At 48.9% G+C, this 20580-nt stretch overlaps 1 protein-coding gene across 3 annotated transcripts in view; it reads right to left on the bottom strand.

The window, feature by feature from the left end:
- Positions 1-153: 153 nt before the first annotated feature.
- Positions 154-20580, bottom strand: part of LOC129842755 (zinc finger protein 239-like) — a 54357-nt gene continuing 33930 nt past the window's right edge. Inside the window, exons 1-3 of one of the 3 annotated variants that reach the window (XM_055911393.1) lie at positions 4882-6045; positions 3887-3986; positions 154-2686 (exon numbers count right to left, since the gene is read on the bottom strand). In XM_055911393.1, the coding sequence (XP_055767368.1) occupies positions 2614-2686; positions 3887-3986; positions 4882-5200 (492 nt within the window). In that variant the 5' untranslated portion in view covers positions 5201-6045 and the 3' untranslated portion in view covers positions 154-2613. The other 2 variants (XM_055911392.1, XM_055911391.1) reach the window with 2 other exon arrangements.

The raw sequence follows: 20580 nt of genomic DNA, 5'->3' as shown, positions 1-20580 counted from the left end.
AATAATTTAATATCAATATCAATATATTTTCTCTGTGATTTCTGTTAGTGAAACGTTTACTGTTGACAGGAGAACAAGAGGAGACAATAGGACGAGGTGATTATTGTATAATAAGGCAGATTTATTCAAGTGTAAAGATATTAGGCAAAGCGTGCGGCACGGCTCTTTCTGTCTGATTTGTATAAAATCGTCCGGAACGAGAAAGTTTCAAGACTCGTACAGTATTATACATACAACAAGCAAAGTAGGTAGATCTGCGAGCCTGGCCTTCCGATTGGTCGATCTGGGTCTTGGGTAGTCCTGAACAGGCCTGGTGTCCACGTTCCATTGGTTCCTGAGACAGTTCTTTGTCCTGAGCTCCAAGCATGTGTTGTGTGTGTTCTGTGGTTATCATGGGGGAGGGGAATTATGTGTGTCTGTAGTCGGTGTCTTAATAAGTCCAGCATATGTCCAAGAGAAATGAGGAGTATGTGTATTTTTGTATAAAATATGGCTTATGTTGAAATGTAGTTATTGCTAGTTTCCAGTCTCTATTACAATTTCTTACATTACTTATTTTCGTCAACCGTTCCATCGCATCTTAAACTTCTTACCGGGCCGGCACTAGGACCGGGGGAGGCTGCTGCTGCACTAGTGATAGTTAGACTTTCTTCAACATAGATGGCGGACAGAAATACTAGGAGAGAGGGGTAACCCTACACAGAACTGAACTGAATCAAAGATGGCAGACAGAAATACTAGAAGAGAGGGGTACCCCTACACAGAACTGAACTGAATCAAAGATGTCGGACAGAAATACTTGGAGAGAGGGGTACCCCTACACAGAACTGAACTCAATCAAAGATGGCGGACAGAAATACTAGAAGAGAGGGATAGAAATACTAGGATGGAAGCAAATGTAAGGGATTATAACGTAATAACTAATCATGCAAAAAACATGTACAGTTGACAGGAATGTTAGTTCATGTATAGACAAACGATTATGCATTTTTTTAACATAAAATTATTTTACGAAAATCGCGATTTAGCCAGCTAGCTGGCTAGCTTTATGGGTGTTGTGACATGAGTATGACATTGAACCAGTAGAGAATGTGAAACGCTTTATTGAAAAGCTCAATTTCCAAGTGTTATAAATACAAGTTCAATCTGTACTTCAATGCACATCTGTTGTGCATTATAAAAACAGAGGAAGAAAGAGGAGGTGGAGAGAGAGGTGTAAAAGACAGAAAGGGAAAGAGGTAAGCACATAGGAGCAGGGAAGGCAGCACATGATTAATGAATCACAGTGCTACCTAAATATTCTCTCAGTTCATCACAATTACATAACAGTGTCTCTAGTCGGCCTAAAGGTTATCTTAAAAGAAGGTGAGATGGTGATGATGGGACTGGGGGTTGGCATCCTCGCACATCAAAACATATCTGCGATGAGAGACAGATGGAGAGAGAGAGAGCATGTTTAAGCCTTGTGTTTTTATTTTTTATTCTAACATTGTTAGTCATCAATCAGGAGGTGAAATGCAAAACTGACCTGGGATCATTAACTCTGGGACTACTGCATCTCTCTGTATTTCAATGTTAAGCATCTCTTTAATAATACTTCCTGTATAATATAAACTGACCTGGGATCATTAACTCTGGGACTACTGCATCTCTCTGTATTTCAATGTTAAGCATCTCTTTAATAATACTTCCTGTATAATATAAACTGACCTGGGATCATTAACTCTGGGACTACTGCATCTCTCTGTATTTCAATGGAAAGCATATCTTTAATAATACTTCCTGTATAATATAAACTGACCTGGGATCATTAACTCTGAAGAACAGTACCCTCTTAAAAGAGCCTTTGGTTGTGCATAGTGTAGTATATGGTGTTTCCAGGGAACAGCACCCTCTTAAAAGAGCCTTTGGTTGTGCATAGTGTAGTCTATGGTGTTGCCAGGGAACAGCACCCTCTTAAAAGAACCTTTGGTTGTGCATAGTGTAGTCTATGGTGTTGCCAGGGAACAGCACCCTCTTAAAAGAGCCTTTGGTTGTGCATAGTGTAGTCTATGGTGTTGCCAGGGAACAGCACCCTCTTAAAAGAGCCTTTGGTTGAGCATAGTGTAGTCTATGGTGTTGCCAGGGAACAGTACCCTCTTAAAAGAGCCTTTGGTTGTGCATAGTGTAGTCCATGGTGTTGCCAGGGAACAGCACCCTCTTTGAAGAGCCTTTGGTTGTGCATAGTGTAGTCTATGGTGTTGCCAGGGAACAGCACCCTCTTAAAAGAGCCTTTGGTTGTGCATAGTGTAGTCCATGGTGTTGCCAGGGAACAGCACCCTCTTTGAAGAGCATTTGGTTGTGCATAGTGTAGTCTATGGTGTTGCCAGGGAACAGCATCCTCTTTGAAGAAGTAGGAGGTGAAGATCTCCTGCACACGGATTGCCTCTCTTGCTGCGTTGTTGGACCCCGTCCTTGAAACATCCTGCAGAGCAGCAGACTCCTCCTCTGGGACACGGCGGCGAGCTGCAGATCCCCTCCTGGTCCTCGTGTCCATCCTCATGAAGTTACGCAGGACACAGGTAGCCTTCACACATCTGAATTCCTCCAGGAGGCAGTCCCAGATGACCCTGGTCACCCAACCTTGCAGTGCCCTACACGGCTACTGTAGGCAATCGTTTTGAAGGAATCTCCAGTTACAAGGTATCTGTAGGAATATGGAAGACAATGTAATTATTAGACTTTTACATCAACAGGTCATTGTGGATTACTAAAGTATAATATTCCTGATAACAAATCATGATAACATTGGATTGATAGATGCATGGGCACACATATGTACATGTGTAGCATGTGACAATAACAGGATCATATCAAGGATGGCATCACAAATGAATACATAAATACCACTTGAAGCTTGATAATGAGTTGATCATTTGAATCAGCTGTGCAGTGCTGAGGCAAAAACAACAATGTGCCTCTGAGTCCCCAGGACTGAGAACCACTGCTCTTCATTGGGATCTCTTCATATGTAGACTGGCTTTCATAGCGCTCTTTATCTGAGGACAGAAAACCTCACAAGAAACACACTTCATTATAGTCAAATTACACCACACTGTATATTATGTTACTATTATCTCCGTCCTCACTTCTAGGGACAGGAACTACACAAAAGTACCTGCCCTATCCAGAATAGCCTCCTCTCTCACTGACAGTTGGGGCTGCTATCCTTTCACCCTCCTCCATGGCTGGTAGCTAGCTACCTACAAATGCATTTGGAGTTAGTTTTTTACAGTGATAAATACATCAAGATAGCTAATATGAAGTTAGGTAGCTGGTGATATTTAATTCACTTAGCTATCTATCTATACAGACTGGTTACCTATTTAGATGTGATATGAAAGTATTGTGTGAAATTATTTTGATGTGATATGAAAGTATTGTGTGAAATAATTGTTATGTGATATGAAAGTATTATGTGAAATTATTTTGAGGAGTAACGGGGGCAGAGAATCAGGAGTAGAAACAATAACAAAGCGTACTCCCTGCCCGTTGAGAATCGATTCACATTTAGATGGAATATTTGACTATTTTAGCTGCCAGAGCCAGTCTACCTCTGAAAATAACATACAGTCCTTGGACCTTGAGGAGTAACGGGGACAGCAATCAGCAGTAGAAACAATAACAAAGCGTACTCCCTGCCCGTTTCGGTAAAAAGCTGAGGGATGGGGCTGGAGAAATGCAACCATCCATGATACCAACATTATAGTTTTAACCATGTTTTGAGGATATACAGTGTTCGTTTATATTTACTGATAAACATTGGAGATAATATAAGCTTATATTTTGGGTTCTGATGGGGGTACCTGTGTGTTTTCTCTCATGTGTTTTCAGACTCCCTGACCACCTAAAACTCTTTCCACAGTGGGAGCAGTGGTGTTGGTTAGGCGTCTCTGGGTCTGTTTCCTCTGAGGAACTCTTCCCGCTGTCAGAGTCTGGTCTCTCTCCTGCCAAAAGACAAACAGATTATTTACTTAAACAGAGAGACCTGAATGAAGCCTGTATTAAATAAAATTGTCTTCCTATGAGGTTTAATCTAGACTAGATCCCTCAATAACCTGAGATCAGTCTTCACAACATTACATCATTAAAAATATACTTCGTGATGGTGAGATTTAAAAACAAATGATGTAGAGCTCCAAATCTAATCTCTCAGGGAATGTCATGATGTCATAATAAGAGCTCTATAATAATAGATAATGTCATGGTTACAGGCTGAGCAGAGCTCTATAATAATAGATAATGTCATGGTTACAGGCTGAGCAGAGCTCTATAATAATAGATAATGTCATGGTTACAGGCTGAGCAGAACTCTATAATAATAGATAATGTCATGGTTACAGGCTGAGCAGAGCTCTATAATAATAGATAATGTCATGGTTATAGGCTGAACAGAGATGGTTGTTTGCCATTGTGTGGGACAATTAAGTTGTGATTTTGTGGGGGGGGGGGGGGGGGGGGGGGCTCTGATGGTATACACGTTACAGTTAAGCAATACGACCCGAGGAAGTGTGGTATATGGCCAATATAGCATGGTTAAAGACTGTCCTTAAGCACGACGCAACGCAGAGTGCCTGGATACAGCCCTTAGCCGTGGTATATTGGCCATATATCACAAACCCCTGGGGTGGATTATTGCATATTATAAACTGGTTACCAACGTAATTAGAGCAGTAAAAATACCAATCAGCATTCAGGGCTTTAACATTATATTATCACATTAATTCCTATAGTACAGAACAACATTTTCAAGTATAGAATTTCAGTAGCATGCTGATTAAAAAGCACACATTCATTCAAAACCTTTAGAGAGTTAGAGCCCGTTTTTAAGACAGTACTTACTGGTGGTAATCAGATCTCCTGACTCCTCTGTCAATATGACCGTTATCTCTCCCTCTTTCTCCTTCTTCACTCCAAAAACTGCATCCTCCTCTTTCTCTTCCTCCTCCTCTTCTTTGACTGTAACATCCTCCTCCTCTTTCACTCTGAACGCGTCTTCCTCTTCTTTCACTGTAACAGCCCCATTCTCTACTTCTTGTTTTACTGTAACATCCTCCTCTTCCTCCTCCTCTTTCACGACAATGTTCAACCCCAGAGCTTCTTTCTCCGTCCAGCAGACCTCATCTTCTTTAACAAGAGTGGAGAAGTTTAGGGAGCTCATGGTCGGAGATGTTAGCTAGCTAGTTAGCATTAGCGACTAGGCTAGCGCTAGGCAAATTTAAGACGTCTGCCTGACTAAGCAACAGAGTCTCACATTCAATTCGCGCATATATGTACAAAATGTATTTCAGCAGATTTCGTGCGTTTTTGTGCATTTTTGGGGTGTTTTGGGGTGGTTCAATTCGTTTGAAAATACACGAATTTCTGTGCTACTTAATTCGTGCGAAAAGACACAAATTTAACCAGTAGGCGACACACAAGCCGTTGCAACAACCATGTAGACGCGATAATTTGTATTTCATTTTTGTTCTTCTTAATGGCTAATTCAACGTCATGAATATACAGAAATGTTGTCTTTGTTTAACCATGTTTTAAAATGTGTCGTTGTATGCCTATATGTACTGTTTTAGACTTGCTGAATAGAATTTTTGAGAAAAGACGCACATTTACCTGTGACTTAATTTGTGGGAAATATTGTTTTATTAATGCCAATGCTGTTTTCTGTGCTTGATTTCGCTTAATACTTTGGATACTGGTGCACTTGTAATCAGAACGCCTTTTTGTCATGTAGGCAACCATACACGATCTTCTTCATAACCCATTTCATATTTCGTGGAGCCTAAATTACACCATTTTCTTCATAATGCATGTATTACATGTTAATGTAAAATAATGAATTATGTTGGCTTACACTTATGGCCTTTCCAAGGCCTTTCCATACCTTAAGGGAACATTTTAGCACTCGCCATATGGTTTGTGAGAAACGCCACATTGCAAATGTAAGGTCCCTTACTAGACGTCCTGCAACGTTTCTAAAATTCGCGGACGGCGTCGGGCCGTGCGCGGGGGAGAGATCTTTCAGGAAGTCAAACTAAATCTCTCGGACGTTCGGTTTCCGTTTTATAAAAATAACACATTTTGGTCATTTTTCCGCAGTCTAGGAAATTCCCACCAGAGGGAAAATAAATAATATTGCAAATGCACAAGCACATTGCAAATGCATGTGGCCTTTTCTCCTAAACGGAAAATATTTCGAAGACGTAATGGACAGTTGGCCCCGAACAAGATGGCGTCGAGGCCTCAACGCTTTTTGAGTTATGGCCATTTTTCTGGGATTAAAGGTCAAAAACGTAAAGTAGGGTGCTAATTTGATCGCTTCACGTCAAAGTACATAAGCATACGGTGTCAGGAAAAAAAGAACCAGCCATTTATCTATCGTAATTTAAGAGAAATCGTACATTGACAAATTGGTCATGTTCACAAAAAGGAGTAAAAAAAATAAAAAATTACAGATCCAGTTGCAGTGTCTTCAGACGAACATTTTTTAAGTGGGTCTCGAAGCTCTGCCACTGCATCACAGTGCTAGCTGCGCCACCAGAGTCTCTGGGTTCGCGCCCAGGCTCTGCCGCAGCCGGCCGCGACCGGGAGGTCCGTTGGCCTAGCGTCGTCCGGGTTAGGGAGGGTTTGGCCGGTAGGGATATCCTTGTCTCATCGCGCTCCAGCGACTCCTGTGGCGGGCCGGGGGCAGTGCGCGCTAGCCAAGGGGGCCATGTGCACGGTGTTTCCTCCGACACATTGGTGCGGCTGGCTTCCGGGTTGGAGGCGCGCTGTGTTAAGAAGCAGTGCGGCTTGGTTGGGTTGTGCTTCGGAGGACGCGTGGCTTTCGACCTTCGTCTCTCCTGAGCCCATACAGGAGTTGTAGCGATGAGACAAGATAGTAATTACTAGCGATTGGATACCACGAAGAAAAGGGGATAAAAGGATGGAGTGAAAAAGTACGGTGCTTAAAGACACACAAAGCCTGCAATGGCATTGCCATTATCTCCAGGCCGTGCCGAGTTCAACGAGATGCCCTGCTTGACCGTAGCTAGCTCGGTCTGAGTGCAGCGACAGGGACAAGAAGAAGGACCCAAATGACCATTTGACCTCAATTTCATAGTTTTTTGCTTTTGGGAGACAGAGAGAGAACCGTTAAGGTTACAAGCACAATTTGACCTCAGGAACGTTCCTAAGGTCCTCCCGATCTGTGCAAGCCTAACATTGACCATGTGGCATTAACCCTTAATAGTTAAAAGAAGGTGTTTACATCAAACAGTTTACAATGACATGTCTCCCCATAGGAATACATTGCCTGCTCCCCTAAATTCAACCTGAAGCCTATGTGGGTTAATAATGCCTTATGAACCTGTCTTCGATGGCAATCCATCAGGCCACTATGAGATCTACCTGTGTCGATTCTAAGCTCCCTGGAGCAACCGGAAGTGGTTAAATCACCCTAAAAGTGTTTGCCATACCCAACCTGTAGTTTGAGAGAAATAGTGCATTCAACCCTATGTAAATCAGTGAGTTCTTAACGTATAGACTTAAAACTCGGGATTCTGTAAAAGCCCACTCCAATGAGGATATGTGTTTACTTTCAGCTTCCTGTGCCAACCGGACGTGCCATAATTGGTGTCAAAAGGGCTGTTTCGAAGGGTTAAAAAAGTCAAATCTTTCCAAAACTTAATATATGTGAATAGGCAACCCTCATGAACTGTAAATCAGTCATTCATCCCATCAGATTTCAAGGAAAAATGTACACACCCGCACAGAAAGGATGGAGTGACACACTGAGGGGCTTAGAGGCAGACAGTGCCTGCAATAGTTACTTTTGTTTGAACTTTTAAAGAACCGTCAGACCTAGAGTTCTGAAACTTTACAAACCTGTTCTAGAGCTCAGGTCGATTAAGCATGGTGAGTTATATGGCTCTAGAAGGTTCTCGGACCGATAAAAAGCCTCGGTGCATTTGCATTGACTTCAATTCATTTTGAGCATTACAAAATGGTGACATTTAGAAAAGTCTCAGAGTTGCAAGACTAGGTGCATTGAAACCGGCTCGGCCCATAGAGACGGACCCCGACATTTCTGTTCGATAGCTCATTCAAGGACCCCGTAGCAAGGCATGGAAAAAAGTGGAATTTCAGCACCAATTAAGGTTTTGCTCGGGCACCGAATGACCTATCGAGCCGAAACTTGGGATTCGAGGTCGCCTCACATAGGGCTAAACATAATGTGAAAACTGGACCCGCAGCTAGAACATAACTACGTATTATTTGTTTTATTATGGTTTAAATGGAAGGCGCTGTGAATTTTGGGCCTGCTCTGAAATATGTGATAGTTGGCTTCTAAACGAGTTGGAAAAAGTGAGTTTGGAGTCAGATGGTATCAGCTTGGTGTCTGAAAATATCTAATTGGCTGATGGACACTGACTTGCTAGTTGACTTTAGTGCATTTGCAATATGTTTCAACAGTGAAAAACCACCAAAATAGCATTCTGAAATCACCACTAAAAATGACATCACCATAGCCGTGCCGAGTTCAACGAGATGCCCCGCTTGACCGTAGCTTGCTCGGTCTGAGCGCAGCGACAGTGACAAGAAGATGACCCTTGACCTACATTGGTGGTAATAATGACCTGGTGGTTATAATGACCTGGTGGTAATAATGACCTGGTGGTAATAATGACCTGGTGGTAATAATGACCTGGTGGTAATAATGACCTGGTGGTTCTAATGACCTGGTGGTTCTAATGGCCTGGTGGTTCTAATGACCTGGTGGTTCTAATGACCTGGTGGTTCTAATGGCCTGGTGGTAATAATGACCTGGTGGTAATAATGACCTGGTGGTTCTAATGACCTGGTGGTTCTAATGACCTGGTGGTTCTAATGGCCTGGTGGTTCTAATGACCTGGTGGTTCTAATGACCTGGTGGTTCTAATGACCTGGTGGTTCTAATGGCCTGGTGGTAATAATGACCTGGTGGTAATAATGACCTGGTGGTAATAATGACCTGGTGGTTATAATGACCTGGTGGTTATAATGACCTGGTGGTTCTAATGACCTGGTGGTTCTAATGACCTGGTGGTAATAATGACCTGGTGGTTCTAATGACCTGGTGGTTATAATGACCTGGTGGTTCTAATGACCTGGTGGTAATAATGACCTGGTGGTTCTAATGACATGGTGGTAATAATGACCTGGTGGTTCTAATGACCTGGTGGTTCTAATGACCTGGTGGTTCTAATGACCTGGTGGTTATAATGACCTGGTGGTTATAATGACCTGGTGGTTATAATGACCTGGTGGTTATAATGACCTGGTGGTTATAATGACCTGGTGGTAATAATGACCTGGTGGTTATAATGACCTGGTGGTAATAATGACCTGGTGGTTCTAATGACCTGGTGGATCTAATGACCTGGTGGTTCTAATGACCTGGTGGTAATAATGACCTGGTGGTTCTAATGACCTGGTGGTTCTAATGACCTGGTGGTTCTAATGACCTGGTGGTTCTAATGACCTGGTGGTTCTTATGACCTGGTGGTTATAATGACCTGGTGGTAATAATGACCTGGTGGTTGGCATAACACAAGCAGAACCCGAGAACAGGATGGCCTCCACCACACAGCCTGATGACACTGCACCAGCCTACCAGTCTGCTCCAGCCCAGGTCAGAATACCAGTCTCCCAGTCTGCTCCAGCCCAGGTCAGAATACCAGTCTCCCAGTGTGCTCCAGCCCAGGTCAGAATACCAGTCTCCCAGTCTGCTCCAGCACAGGTCAGAATACCAGTCTCCCGGGCTGCTCCAGCACAGGTCAGAATACCAGTCTCCCAGTCTGCTCCAGCACAGGTCAGAATACCAGCCTCCCAGTCTGCTCCAGCACAGTGTGCTCCAGCCCAGGTCAGAATACCAGCCTCTCAGTCTGCTCCATCACAGTGTGCTCCAGCCCATGTCAGAATACCAGTCTCCCAGTCTGCTCCAGCCCAGGTCAGCCAACCAGCCTCTCAGTCTGCTCCAGCCCAGGTCAGAATACCAGCCTCTCAGTCTGCTCCAGCCCAGGTCAGCCAACCAGCCTCTCAGTCTGCTCCAACACAGTGTGCTCCAGCCCAGGTCAGAATACCAGCCTCCCAGTCTGCTCCAGCCCAGGTCAGAATACCAGCCTCCCAGTCTGCTCCAGCCCAGGTCAGAATACCAGCCTCTCAGTCTGCTCCAGCCCAGGTCAGCCAACCAGCCTCTCAGTCTGCTCCAACACAGTGTGCTCCAGCCCAGGTCAGAATACCAGCCTCCCAGTCTGCTCCAGCCCAGGTCAGAATACCAGCCTCCCAGTCTGCTCCAGCCCAGGTCAGAATACCAGCCTCCCAGTCTGCTCCAGCACAGGTCAGAATACCAGCCTCTCAGTCTGCTCCAGCACAGTGTGCTCCAGCCGAGGTCAGAATACCAGCCTCCCAGTCTGCTCCAGCACAAGTCAGAATACCAGCCTCTGAGTCTGCTCCAGCCTAGGTCAGAATACCAGCCTCTCAGTCTGCTCCAGCCCAGGTCAACTTACCAGCCTCTCAGTCTGCTCCAGCACAGTGTGCTCCAGCCCAGGACAGAATACCAGCCTCCCAGTCTGCTCCAGCCCATGTCAGAATACCAGCCTCCCAGTCTGCTCCAGCCCAGGTCAGAATACCAGCCTCCCAGTCTGCTCCAGCCCAGGTCAGAATACCAGCCTCCCAGTCTGCTCCAGCACAGGTCAGAATACCAGCCTCTCAGTCTGCTCCAGCACAGTGTGCTCCAGCCGAGGTCAACTTACCAGCCTCTCAGTCTGCTCCAGCACAGTGTGCTCCAGCCCAGGACAGAATACCAGCCTCCCAGTCTGCTCCAGCCCATGTCAGAATACCAGCCTCCCAGTCTGCTCCAGCCCAGGTCAGAATACCAGCCTCCCAGTCTGCTCCAGCCCAGGTCAGAATACCAGCCTCCCAGTCTGCTCCAGCACAGGTCAGAATACCAGCCTCTCAGTCTGCTCCAGCACAGTGTGCTCCAGCCGAGGTCAGAATACCAGCCTCCCAGTCTGCTCCAGCACAAGTCAGAATACCAGCCTCTGAGTCTGCTCCAGCCTAGGTCAGAATACCAGCCTCTCAGTCTGCTCCAGCCCAGGTCAACTTACCAGCCTCTCAGTCTGCTCCAGCACAGTGTGCTCCAGCCCAGGACAGAATACCAGCCTCCCAGTCTGCTCCAGCCCATGTCAGAATACCAGCCTCCCAGTCTGCTCCAGCCCATGTCAGAATACCAGCCTCCCAGTCTGCTCCACCCAGATAGTCACCCACAACTGCAATCCTTATTGATTCAAATGGGAAGTTCTTAGGGAGGGAGAGGGAGTGAAAAGGTAGAGAGGCGGAGAGAGGGAGTGAAAAGGGAGAGAGGCGGAGAGAGGGGAGTGAAAAGGGAGAGAGGCGGAGTGAAAAGGGAGAGAGGCGGAGAGGGGGCGTGAAAAGGGAGAGAGGCGGAGAGAGGGCGTGAAAAGGGAGAGAGGCGGGGAGAGGGAGTGAAAAGGGAGAGAGGCGGAGAGAGGGAGTGAAAAGGGAGAGAGGCGGAGAGAGGGAGTGAAAATGGAGAGAGGCGGAGAGAGGGAGTGAAAAGGGAGAGAGGCGGAGAGAGGGAGTGAAAAGGGAGAGAGGCGGAGAGAGGGGAGTGAAAAGGGAGAGAGGGAGTGAAAAGGGAGAGAGGCGGAGAGAGGGAGTGAAAAGGGAGAGAGGCGGAGAGAGGGAGTGAAAAGGGAGAGAGGCGGAGGGGAGTGAAAAGGGAGAGAGGCGGAGAGGGGGAGTGAAAAAGGAGAGAGGGAGAGAGAGGGAGTGAAAAGGGAGAGAGGCGGAGAGTTGGAGTGAAAAGGGAGAGAGGCGGAGAGAGGGAGTGAAAAGGGAGAGAGGCGGAGAGAGGGAGTGAAAAGGGAGAAGGCGGAGAGAGGGAGTGAAAAGGGAGAGAGGCGGAGAGAGGGAGTGAAAAGGGAGAGAGGCGGAGAGAGGGAGTGAAAAGGGAGAGAGGCGGAGAGAGGGAGTGAAAAGGGAGAGAGGCGGAGAGAGGGAGTGAAAAGGGAGAGAGGCGGAGAGGGGGAGTGAAAAGGGAGAGAGGCGGAGAGGGGGAGTGAAAAGGGAGAGAGGGAGAGAGAGGGAGTGAAAAGGGAGAGAGGCGGAGAGTTGGAGTGAAAAGGGAGAGAGGCGGAGAGAGGGAGTGAAAAGGGAGAGAGGCGGAGAGAGGCAGTGAAAAGGGAGAGGCGGGGAGAGGGAGTGAAAAGGGAGAGAGGCGGGGAGAGGGAGTGAAAAGGGAGAGAGGCGGAGAGAGGGAGTGAAAAGGGAGAGAGGCGGAGAGAGGGAGTGAAAAGGGAGAGAGGCGGAGAGAGGGGGTGAAAAGGGAGAGAGGCGGAGAGAGGGGGTGAAAAGGGAGAGGCGGAGAGAGGGAATAAAAAGAGAGAGAGGCGGAGAGAGGGAGTGAAAAGGGAGAGAGGCGGAGAGAGGGAGTGAAAAGGGAGAGAGGCGGAGAGAGGGAGTGAAAAGGGAGAAGGCGGAGAGAGGGAGTGAAAAGGGAGAGAGGCGGAGAGAGGGAGTGAAAAGGGAGAGAGGCGGAGAGAGGGAGTGAAAAGGGAGAGAGGCGGAGAGAGGGAGTGAAAAGGGAGAGAGGCGGAGAGAGGGAGTGAAAAGGGAGAGAGGCGGAGAGAGGGAGTGAAAAGGGAGAGAGGCGGAGAGAGGAGTGAAAAAGGGAGAGAGGCGGAGAGAGGGGAGTGAAAAGGGAGAGAGGGGAGTGAAAAGGGAGAGAGGCGGAGAGAGGAGTGAAAAATTGAGAGAGGCGGAGAGAGGAGTGAAAAGGGAGAGAGGCGGAGAGAGGGGAGTGAAAAGGGAGAGAGGCGGAGAGAGGGGAGTGAAAAGGGAGAGAGGCGGAGAGAGGGAGTGAAAAGGGAGAGAGGCGGAGAGAGGGGAGTGAAAAGGGAGAGACGGGAGTGAAAAGGGAGAGAGGCGGAGAGAGGGAGTGAAAAGGGAGAGAGGGGAGTGAAAAGGGAGAGAGGCGGAGAGAGGGGAGTGAAAAGGGAGAGAGGCGGAGAGAGGGGAGTGAAAAGGGAGAGAGGCGGAGAGAGGGAGTGAAAAGGGAGAGAGGCGGAGAGAGGGAGTGAAAAGGGAGAGAGGCGGAGAGAGGGAGTGAAAAGGGAGAGAGGCGGAGAGAGGGAGTGAAAAGGGAGAGAGGCGGAGAGAGGGGAGTGAAAAGGGAGAGAGGCGGAGAGAGGGAGTGAAAAGGGAGAGAGGCGGAGAGAGGGGAGTGAAAAGGGAGAGAGGCGGAGAGAGGGAGTGAAAAGGGAGAGAGGCGGAGAGAGGAAGTGAAAAGGGAGAGAGGCGGAGAGAGGGAGTGAAAGGGAGAGAGGCGGAGAGAGGGAGTGAAAAGGGAGACAGGCGGAGAGAGGGAGTGAAAAGGGAGAGAGGCGGAGAGTGGGAGTGAAAAGGGAGAGAGGCGGAGAGAGGGAGTGAAAAGGGAGAGAGGCGGAGAGAGGGAGTGAAAAGGGAGAGAGGCGGAGAGAGGGAGTGAAAAGGGAGAGAGGGAGTGAAAAGGGAGAGAGGGGAGTGAAAGGGAGAGATGCGGAGAGAGGGAGTGAAAAGGGAGAGAGGCGGAGAGAGGGAGTGAAAAGGGAGAGAGGCGGAGAGAGGAGTGAAAAAGGGAGAGAGGCGGAGAGAGGGGAGTGAAAAGGGAGAGAGGGGAGTGAAAGGGAGAGAGGCGGAGAGAGGAGTGAAAAAGGGAGAGAGGCGGAGAGAGGGGAGTGAAAAGGGAGAGAGGGGAGTGAAAAGGGAGAGAGGGGAGTGAAAAGGGAGAGAGGGGAGTGAAAAGGGAGAGAGGGGAGTGAAAAGGGAGAGAGGCGGAGAGAGGGAGTGAAAAGGGAGAGAGGCGGAGAGGGAGTGAAAAGGGAGAGAGGCGGAGAGAGGGAGTGAAAAGGGAGAGAGGCGGAGAGAGGGAGTGAAAAGGGAGAGAGGCGGAGAGAGGGAGTGAAAAGGTAGAGAGGCGGAGAGAGGGGAGTGAAAAGGGAGAGAGGCGGAGAGAGGGGAGTGAAAAGGGAGAGAGGCGGAGAGAGGGGAGTGAAAAGGGAGAGAGGGAGTGAAAAGGGAGAGAGGCGGAGAAAGGGGAGTGAAAATGGAGAGAGGCGGAGAGAGGGAGCGAAAAGGGAGAGAGGCGGAGAGAGGGAGCGAAAAGGGAGAGAGGCGGAGAGAGGGAGTGAAAAGGGAGAGAGGCGGAGGGGAGTGAAAAGGGAGAGAGGCGGAGAGAGGGAGTGAAAAGGGAGAGAGGCGGAGAGAGGGGAGTGAAAAGGGAGAGAGGCGGAGAAAGGGCAGAATACCTGACCACTGTGACTGACCCAAACTTAAGGAAAGCTTTGACTATGTACAGACTCAGTGAGCATAAAGGTCAAATGTGTGATTTCATGAACTGGTACATACAAGAAAACCAGGTTTTAAAGTTCTGTTCAATAGCCATCCCATCATTACAAAACATTTGAAAGGCTAAGTCTATCATCTCCTGAGAAGTGGCAACTATTCACATGAACTTTTCAAAGAGGTTTGGTGCCCCCTGGTGGCTGAACCCGAGATCAATGAGAGATCTTGTCAGAAACAATGACAGTCCCACTTCTCAGCTATCTTTATTTACATCAAACTAAACTAACTGCTATCTTGAAATGTTGAAAAAGTGTTTTTAAATAGCTCAGGCTGAGACCCTACCTGAGCGACAAGGTGAGTCTTTTCTCCCTGACCTGGTGGTTCTAATGACCTGGTGGTTCTAATGACCTGGTGGTTATAATGACCTGGTGGTAATAATGACCTGGTGGTTATAATGACCTGGTGGTAATAATGACCTGGTGGTTATAATGACCTGGTGGTAATAATGACCTGGTGGTTATAATGACCTGGTGGTAATAATGACCTGGTGGTTCTAATGACCTGGTGGTAATAATGACCTGGTGGTTATAATGACCTGGTGGTTATAATGACCTGGTGGTAATAATGACCTGGTGGTAATAATGACCTGGTGGTTATAATGACCTGGTGGTTGGCATAACACAAGCAGAACCCGAGAACAGGATGGCCTCCACCACAGAGCCTGATGACACTGCACCAGCCTACCAGTCTGCTCCAGCCCAGGTCAGAATACCAGCCTACCAGTCTGCTCCAGCCCAGGTCAGAATACCAGCCTCCCAGTCTGCTCCAGCCCAGGTCAGAAAACCAGTCTCCCAGTCTGCTCCAGCCCAGGTCAGAATACCAGTCCCCCAGTCTGCTCCAGCAGAGGTCAGAATACCAGTCTCCCAGTCTGCTCCAGCCCAGGTCAGAAAACCAGTCTCCCAGTCTGCTCCAGCCCAGGTCAGAATACCAGTCCCCCAGTCTGCTCCAGCAGAGGTCAGAATACCAGTCTCCCAGTCTGCTCCAGCACAGTGTGCTCCAGTCCAGGTCAGAATACCAGTCTCCCAGTCTGCTCCAGCACAGTGTGCTCCAGTCCAGGTCAGAATACCAGTCTCCCAGTCTGCTCCAGCCCAGGTCAGAATACCAGTCTCCCAGTCTGCTCCAGCCCAGGTCAGAATACCAGCCTACCAGTCTGCTCCACCCAGATAGTCACCCACAACTGCAATCCTTATTGATTCAAATGGGAAGTTCTTAGGGAGGGAGAGGGAGTGAAAAGGTAGAGAGGCGGAGAGAGGGAGTGAAAAGGGAGAGAGGCGGAGAGAGGGAGTGAAAAGGGAGAGAGGCGGAAAGAGGGGAGTGAAAAGGGAGAGAGGCGGAGAGAGGGGAGTGAAAAGGGAGAGAGGCGGAGTGAAAAGGGAGAGAGAGGGAGTGAAAAGGGAGAGAGAGGGAGTGAAAAGGGAGAGAGGCGGAGAGAGGGAGTGAAAAGGGAGAGAGGCGGAGAGAGGGAGTGAAAAGGGAGAGAGGCGGAGAGAGGGGAGTGAAAAGGGAGAGAGGCGGAGAGAGGGGAGTGAAAAGGGAGAGAGGCGGAGAGAGGGGAGTGAAAAGGGAGAGAGGCGGAGAGAGGGGAGTGAAAAGGGAGAGAGGCGGAGAGAAGGAGTGAAAAGGGAGAGAGGCGGAGAGAGGGGAGTGAAAAGGGAGAGAGGCGGAGAGAGGGAGTGAAAAGGGAGAGAGGCGGAGAGAGGGAGTGAAAAGGGAGAGAGGCGGAGAGAGGGAGTGAAAAGGGAGAGAGGCGGAGAGAGGGAGTGAAAAGGGAGAGAGGCGGAGAGAGGGAGTGAAAAGGGAGAGAGGCGGAGAGAGGGAGTGAAAAGGGAGAGAGGCGGAGAGAGGGAGTGAAAAGGGAGAGAGGCGGAGAGAGGGAGTGAAAAGGGAGAGAGGCGTAGAGAGGGAGTGAAAAGGGAGAGAGGCGGAGAGAGGGAGTGAAAAGGGAGCGAGGCGGAGAGAGGGAGTGAAAAAAACTCAGGATTCTGTAACAGCATCACTCCCTCTCTCCGCCTCTCTCCCTTTTCACTCCCTCTCTCCGCCTCTCTCCCTTTTCACTCCCTCTCTCCGCCTCTCTCCCTTTTCACTCCCCCTCTCCGCCTCTCTCCCTTTTCACTCCCTCTCTCTCCCTTTTCACTCCCTCTCTCTCCCTTTTCACTCCGCCTCTCTCCCTTTTCACTCCCTCTCTCCGCCTCTCTCCCTTTTCACTCCCTCTCTCCGCCTCTCTCCCTTTTCACTCCCCCTCTCCGCCTCTCTCCCTTTTCACTCCCTCTCTCTCCCTTTTCTCTCCCTCTCTCTCCCTTTTCACTCCGCCTCTCTCCCTTTTCACTCCCCTCACTCCGCCTCTCTCCCTTTTCACTCCCCTCTCTCCGCCTCTCTCCCTTTTCACTCCCTCTCTCTGCCTCTCTACCTTTTCACTCCCTCTCTCCGCCTCTCTTCCTTTTCACCCCCTCTCTCCGCCTCTCTCCCTTTTCACTCCCTCTCTTCGCCTCTCTCCCTTTTCACACCCTCTCTCTCACAATTTAAATCTCTCTCTCCCGTTTCACTCCCTCTCTCCGCCTCTCTCCCTTTTCACTCCCCTCTCTCCGCCTCTCTCCCTTTTCACTCCCTCTCTCTCCCTTTTCTCTCCCTCTCTCTCCCTTTTCACTCCCCTCTCTCCGCCTCTCTCCCGTTTCACTCCCTCTCTCCGCCTCTCTCCCTTTTCACTCCCCTCTCTCCGCCTCTCTCCCTTTTCACTCCCTCTCTCTCCCTTTTCACCCCCTCTCTCCGCCTCTCTCCCTTTTCACTCCCTCTCTTCGCCTCTCTCCCTTTTCACACCCTCTCTCTCACAATTTAAATCTCTCTCTCCCGTTTCACTCCCTCTCTCCGCCTCTCTCCCTTTTCACTCCCTCTCTCCGCCTCTCTTCCTTTTCACCCCCTCTCTCCGCCTCTCTCCCTTTTCACTCCCTCTCTTCGCCTCTCTCCCTTTTCACACCCTCTCTCTCACAATTTAAATCTCTCTCTCCCGTTTCACTCCCTCTCTCCGCCTCTCTCCCTTTTCACTCCCTCTCTCCGCCTCTCTACCTTTTCACTCCCTCTCCCTCCCTAAGAACTTCCCATTTGAATCAATAAGGATTGCAGTTGTGGGTGACTATCTGGGTGGAGCAGACTGGGAGGCTGGTATTCTGACCTGTGCTGGAGCAGACTGAGAGGCTGGTATTCTGACCTGGGCTGGAGCAGACTGGGAGGCTGGTATTCTGACCTGTGCTGGAGCAGACTGGGAGGCTGGTATTCTGACATGGGCTGGAGCACACTGTGCTGGAGCAGACTGAGAGGCTGGTAAGTTGACCTGTGCTGGAGCAGACTGAGAGGCTGGTAAGTTGACCTGTGCTGGAGCAGACTGAGAGGCTGGTATTCTGACCTGGGCTGGAGAAGACTGGGAGGCTGGTATTCTGACCTGGGCTGGAGCAGACTGAGAGGCTGGTATTCTGACCTGTGCTGGAGCAGACTGGGAGGCTGGTATTCTGACCTGTGCTGGAGCAGACTGAGAGGCTGGTATTCTGACCTGTGCTGGAGCAGACTGGGAGGCTGGTATTCTGACATGGGCTGGAGCACACTGTGCTGGAGCAGACTGAGAGGCTGGTAAGTTGACCTGTGCTGGAGCAGACTGAGAGGCTGGTAAGTTGACCTGTGCTGGAGCAGACTGAGAGGCTGGTATTCTGACCTGGGCTGGAGAAGACTGGGAGGTTGGTATTCTGACCTGGGCTGGAGCAGACTGGGAGGCTGGTATTCTGACCTCGGCTGGAGCAGACTGAGAGGCTGGTTGGCTGACCTGGGCTGGAGCACACTGAGAGAATGTTATTCTGGCCTGGGCTGGAGCAGACTGGGAGGCTGGTATTCTGACCTGGGCTGGAGCAGACTGGGAGGCTGGTATTCTGACCTGGGCTGGAGCACACTGTGTTGGAGCAGACTGAGAGGCTGGTTGGCTGACCTGGGCTGGAGCAGACTGAGAGGCTGGTATTCTGACCTGGGCTGGAGCACACTGTGCTGGAGCAGACTGGGAGACTGGTATTCTGACCTGTGCTGGAGCAGACTGGGAGACTGGTATTCTGACCTGGGCTGGAGCACACTGTGTTGGAGCAGACTGAGAGGCTGGTATTCTGACCTGGGCTGGAGTCTCTGGGTTCGCGCCCAGGCTCTGCCGCAGCCGGCCGCGACCGGGAGGTCCGTTGGCCTAGCGTCGTCCGGGTTAGGGAGGGTTTGGCCGGTAGGGATATCCTTGTCTCATCGCGCTCCAGCGACTCCTGTGGCGGGCCGGGGGCAGTGCGCGCTAGCCAAGGGGGCCATGTGCACGGTGTTTCCTCCGACACATTGGTGCGGCTGGCTTCCGGGTTGGAGGCGCGCTGTGTTAAGAAGCAGTGCGGCTTGGTTGGGTTGTGCTTCGGAGGACGCGTGGCTTTCGACCTTCGTCTCTCCTGAGCCCATACAGGAGTTGTAGCGATGAGACAAGATAGTAATTACTAGCGATTGGATACCACGAAGAAAAGGGGATAAAAGGATGGAGTGAAAAAGTACGGTGCTTAAAGACACACAAAGCCTGCAATGGCATTGCCATTATCTCCAGGCCGTGCCGAGTTCAACGAGATGCCCTGCTTGACCGTAGCTAGCTCGGTCTGAGTGCAGCGACAGGGACAAGAAGAAGGACCCAAATGACCATTTGACCTCAATTTCATAGTTTTTTGCTTTTGGGAGACAGAGAGAGAACCGTTAAGGTTACAAGCACAATTTGACCTCAGGAACGTTCCTAAGGTCCTCCCGATCTGTGCAAGCCTAACATTGACCATGTGGCATTAACCCTTAATAGTTAAAAGAAGGTGTTTACATCAAACAGTTTACAATGACATGTCTCCCCATAGGAATACATTGCCTGCTCCCCTAAATTCAACCTGAAGCCTATGTGGGTTAATAATGCCTTATGAACCTGTCTTCGATGGCAATCCATCAGGCCACTATGAGATCTACCTGTGTCGATTCTAAGCTCCCTGGAGCAACCGGAAGTGGTTAAATCACCCTAAAAGTGTTTGCCATACCCAACCTGTAGTTTGAGAGAAATAGTGCATTCAACCCTATGTAAATCAGTGAGTTCTTAACGTATAGACTTAAAACTCGGGATTCTGTAAAAGCCCACTCCAATGAGGATATGTGTTTACTTTCAGCTTCCTGTGCCAACCGGAAGTGCCATAATTGGTGTCAAAAGGGCTGTTTCGAAGGGTTAAAAAAGTCAAATCTTTCCAAAACTTAATATATGTGAATAGGCAACCCTCATGAACTGTAAATCAGTCATTCATCCCATCAGATTTCAAGGAAAAATGTACACACCCGCACAGAAAGGATGGAGTGACACACTGAGGGGCTTAGAGGCAGACAGTGCCTGCAATAGTTACTTTTGTTTGAACTTTTAAAGAACCGTCAGACCTAGAGTTCTGAAACTTTACAAACCTGTTCTAGAGCTCAGGTCGATTAAGCATGGTGAGTTATATGGCTCTAGAAGGTTCTCGGACCGATAAAAAGCCTCGGTGCATTTGCATTGACTTCAATTCATTTTGAGCATTACAAAATGGTGACATTTAGAAAAGTCTCAGAGTTGCAAGACTAGGTGCATTGAAACCGGCTCGGCCCATAGAGACGGACCCCGACATTTCTGTTCGATAGCTCATTCAAGGACCCCGTAGCAAGGCATGGAAAAAAGTGGAATTTCAGCACCAATTAAGGTTTTGCTCGGGCACCGAATGACCTATCGAGCCGAAACTTGGGATTCGAGGTCGCCTCACATAGGGCTAAACATAATGTGAAAACTGGACCCGCAGCTAGAACATAACTACGTATTATTTGTTTTATTATGGTTTAAATGGAAGGCGCTGTGAATTTTGGGCCTGCTCTGAAATATGTGATAGTTGGCTTCTAAACGAGTTGGAAAAAGTGAGTTTGGAGTCAGATGGTATCAGCTTGGTGTCTGAAAATATCTAATTAGCTGATGGACACTGACTTGCTAGTTGACTTTAGTGCATTTGCAATATGTTTCAACAGTGAAAAACCACCAAAATAGCATTCTGAAATCACCACTAAAAATGACATCACCAT

The sequence above is a fragment of the Salvelinus fontinalis genome, unplaced genomic scaffold (assembly GCF_029448725.1).
Source record: "Salvelinus fontinalis isolate EN_2023a unplaced genomic scaffold, ASM2944872v1 scaffold_0064, whole genome shotgun sequence".
NCBI classification, from domain to species: domain Eukaryota; kingdom Metazoa; phylum Chordata; class Actinopteri; order Salmoniformes; family Salmonidae; genus Salvelinus; species Salvelinus fontinalis.
Note: the sequence above shows the minus strand (reverse complement) of the source record. Positions and strands in the feature narration are given on the sequence as shown.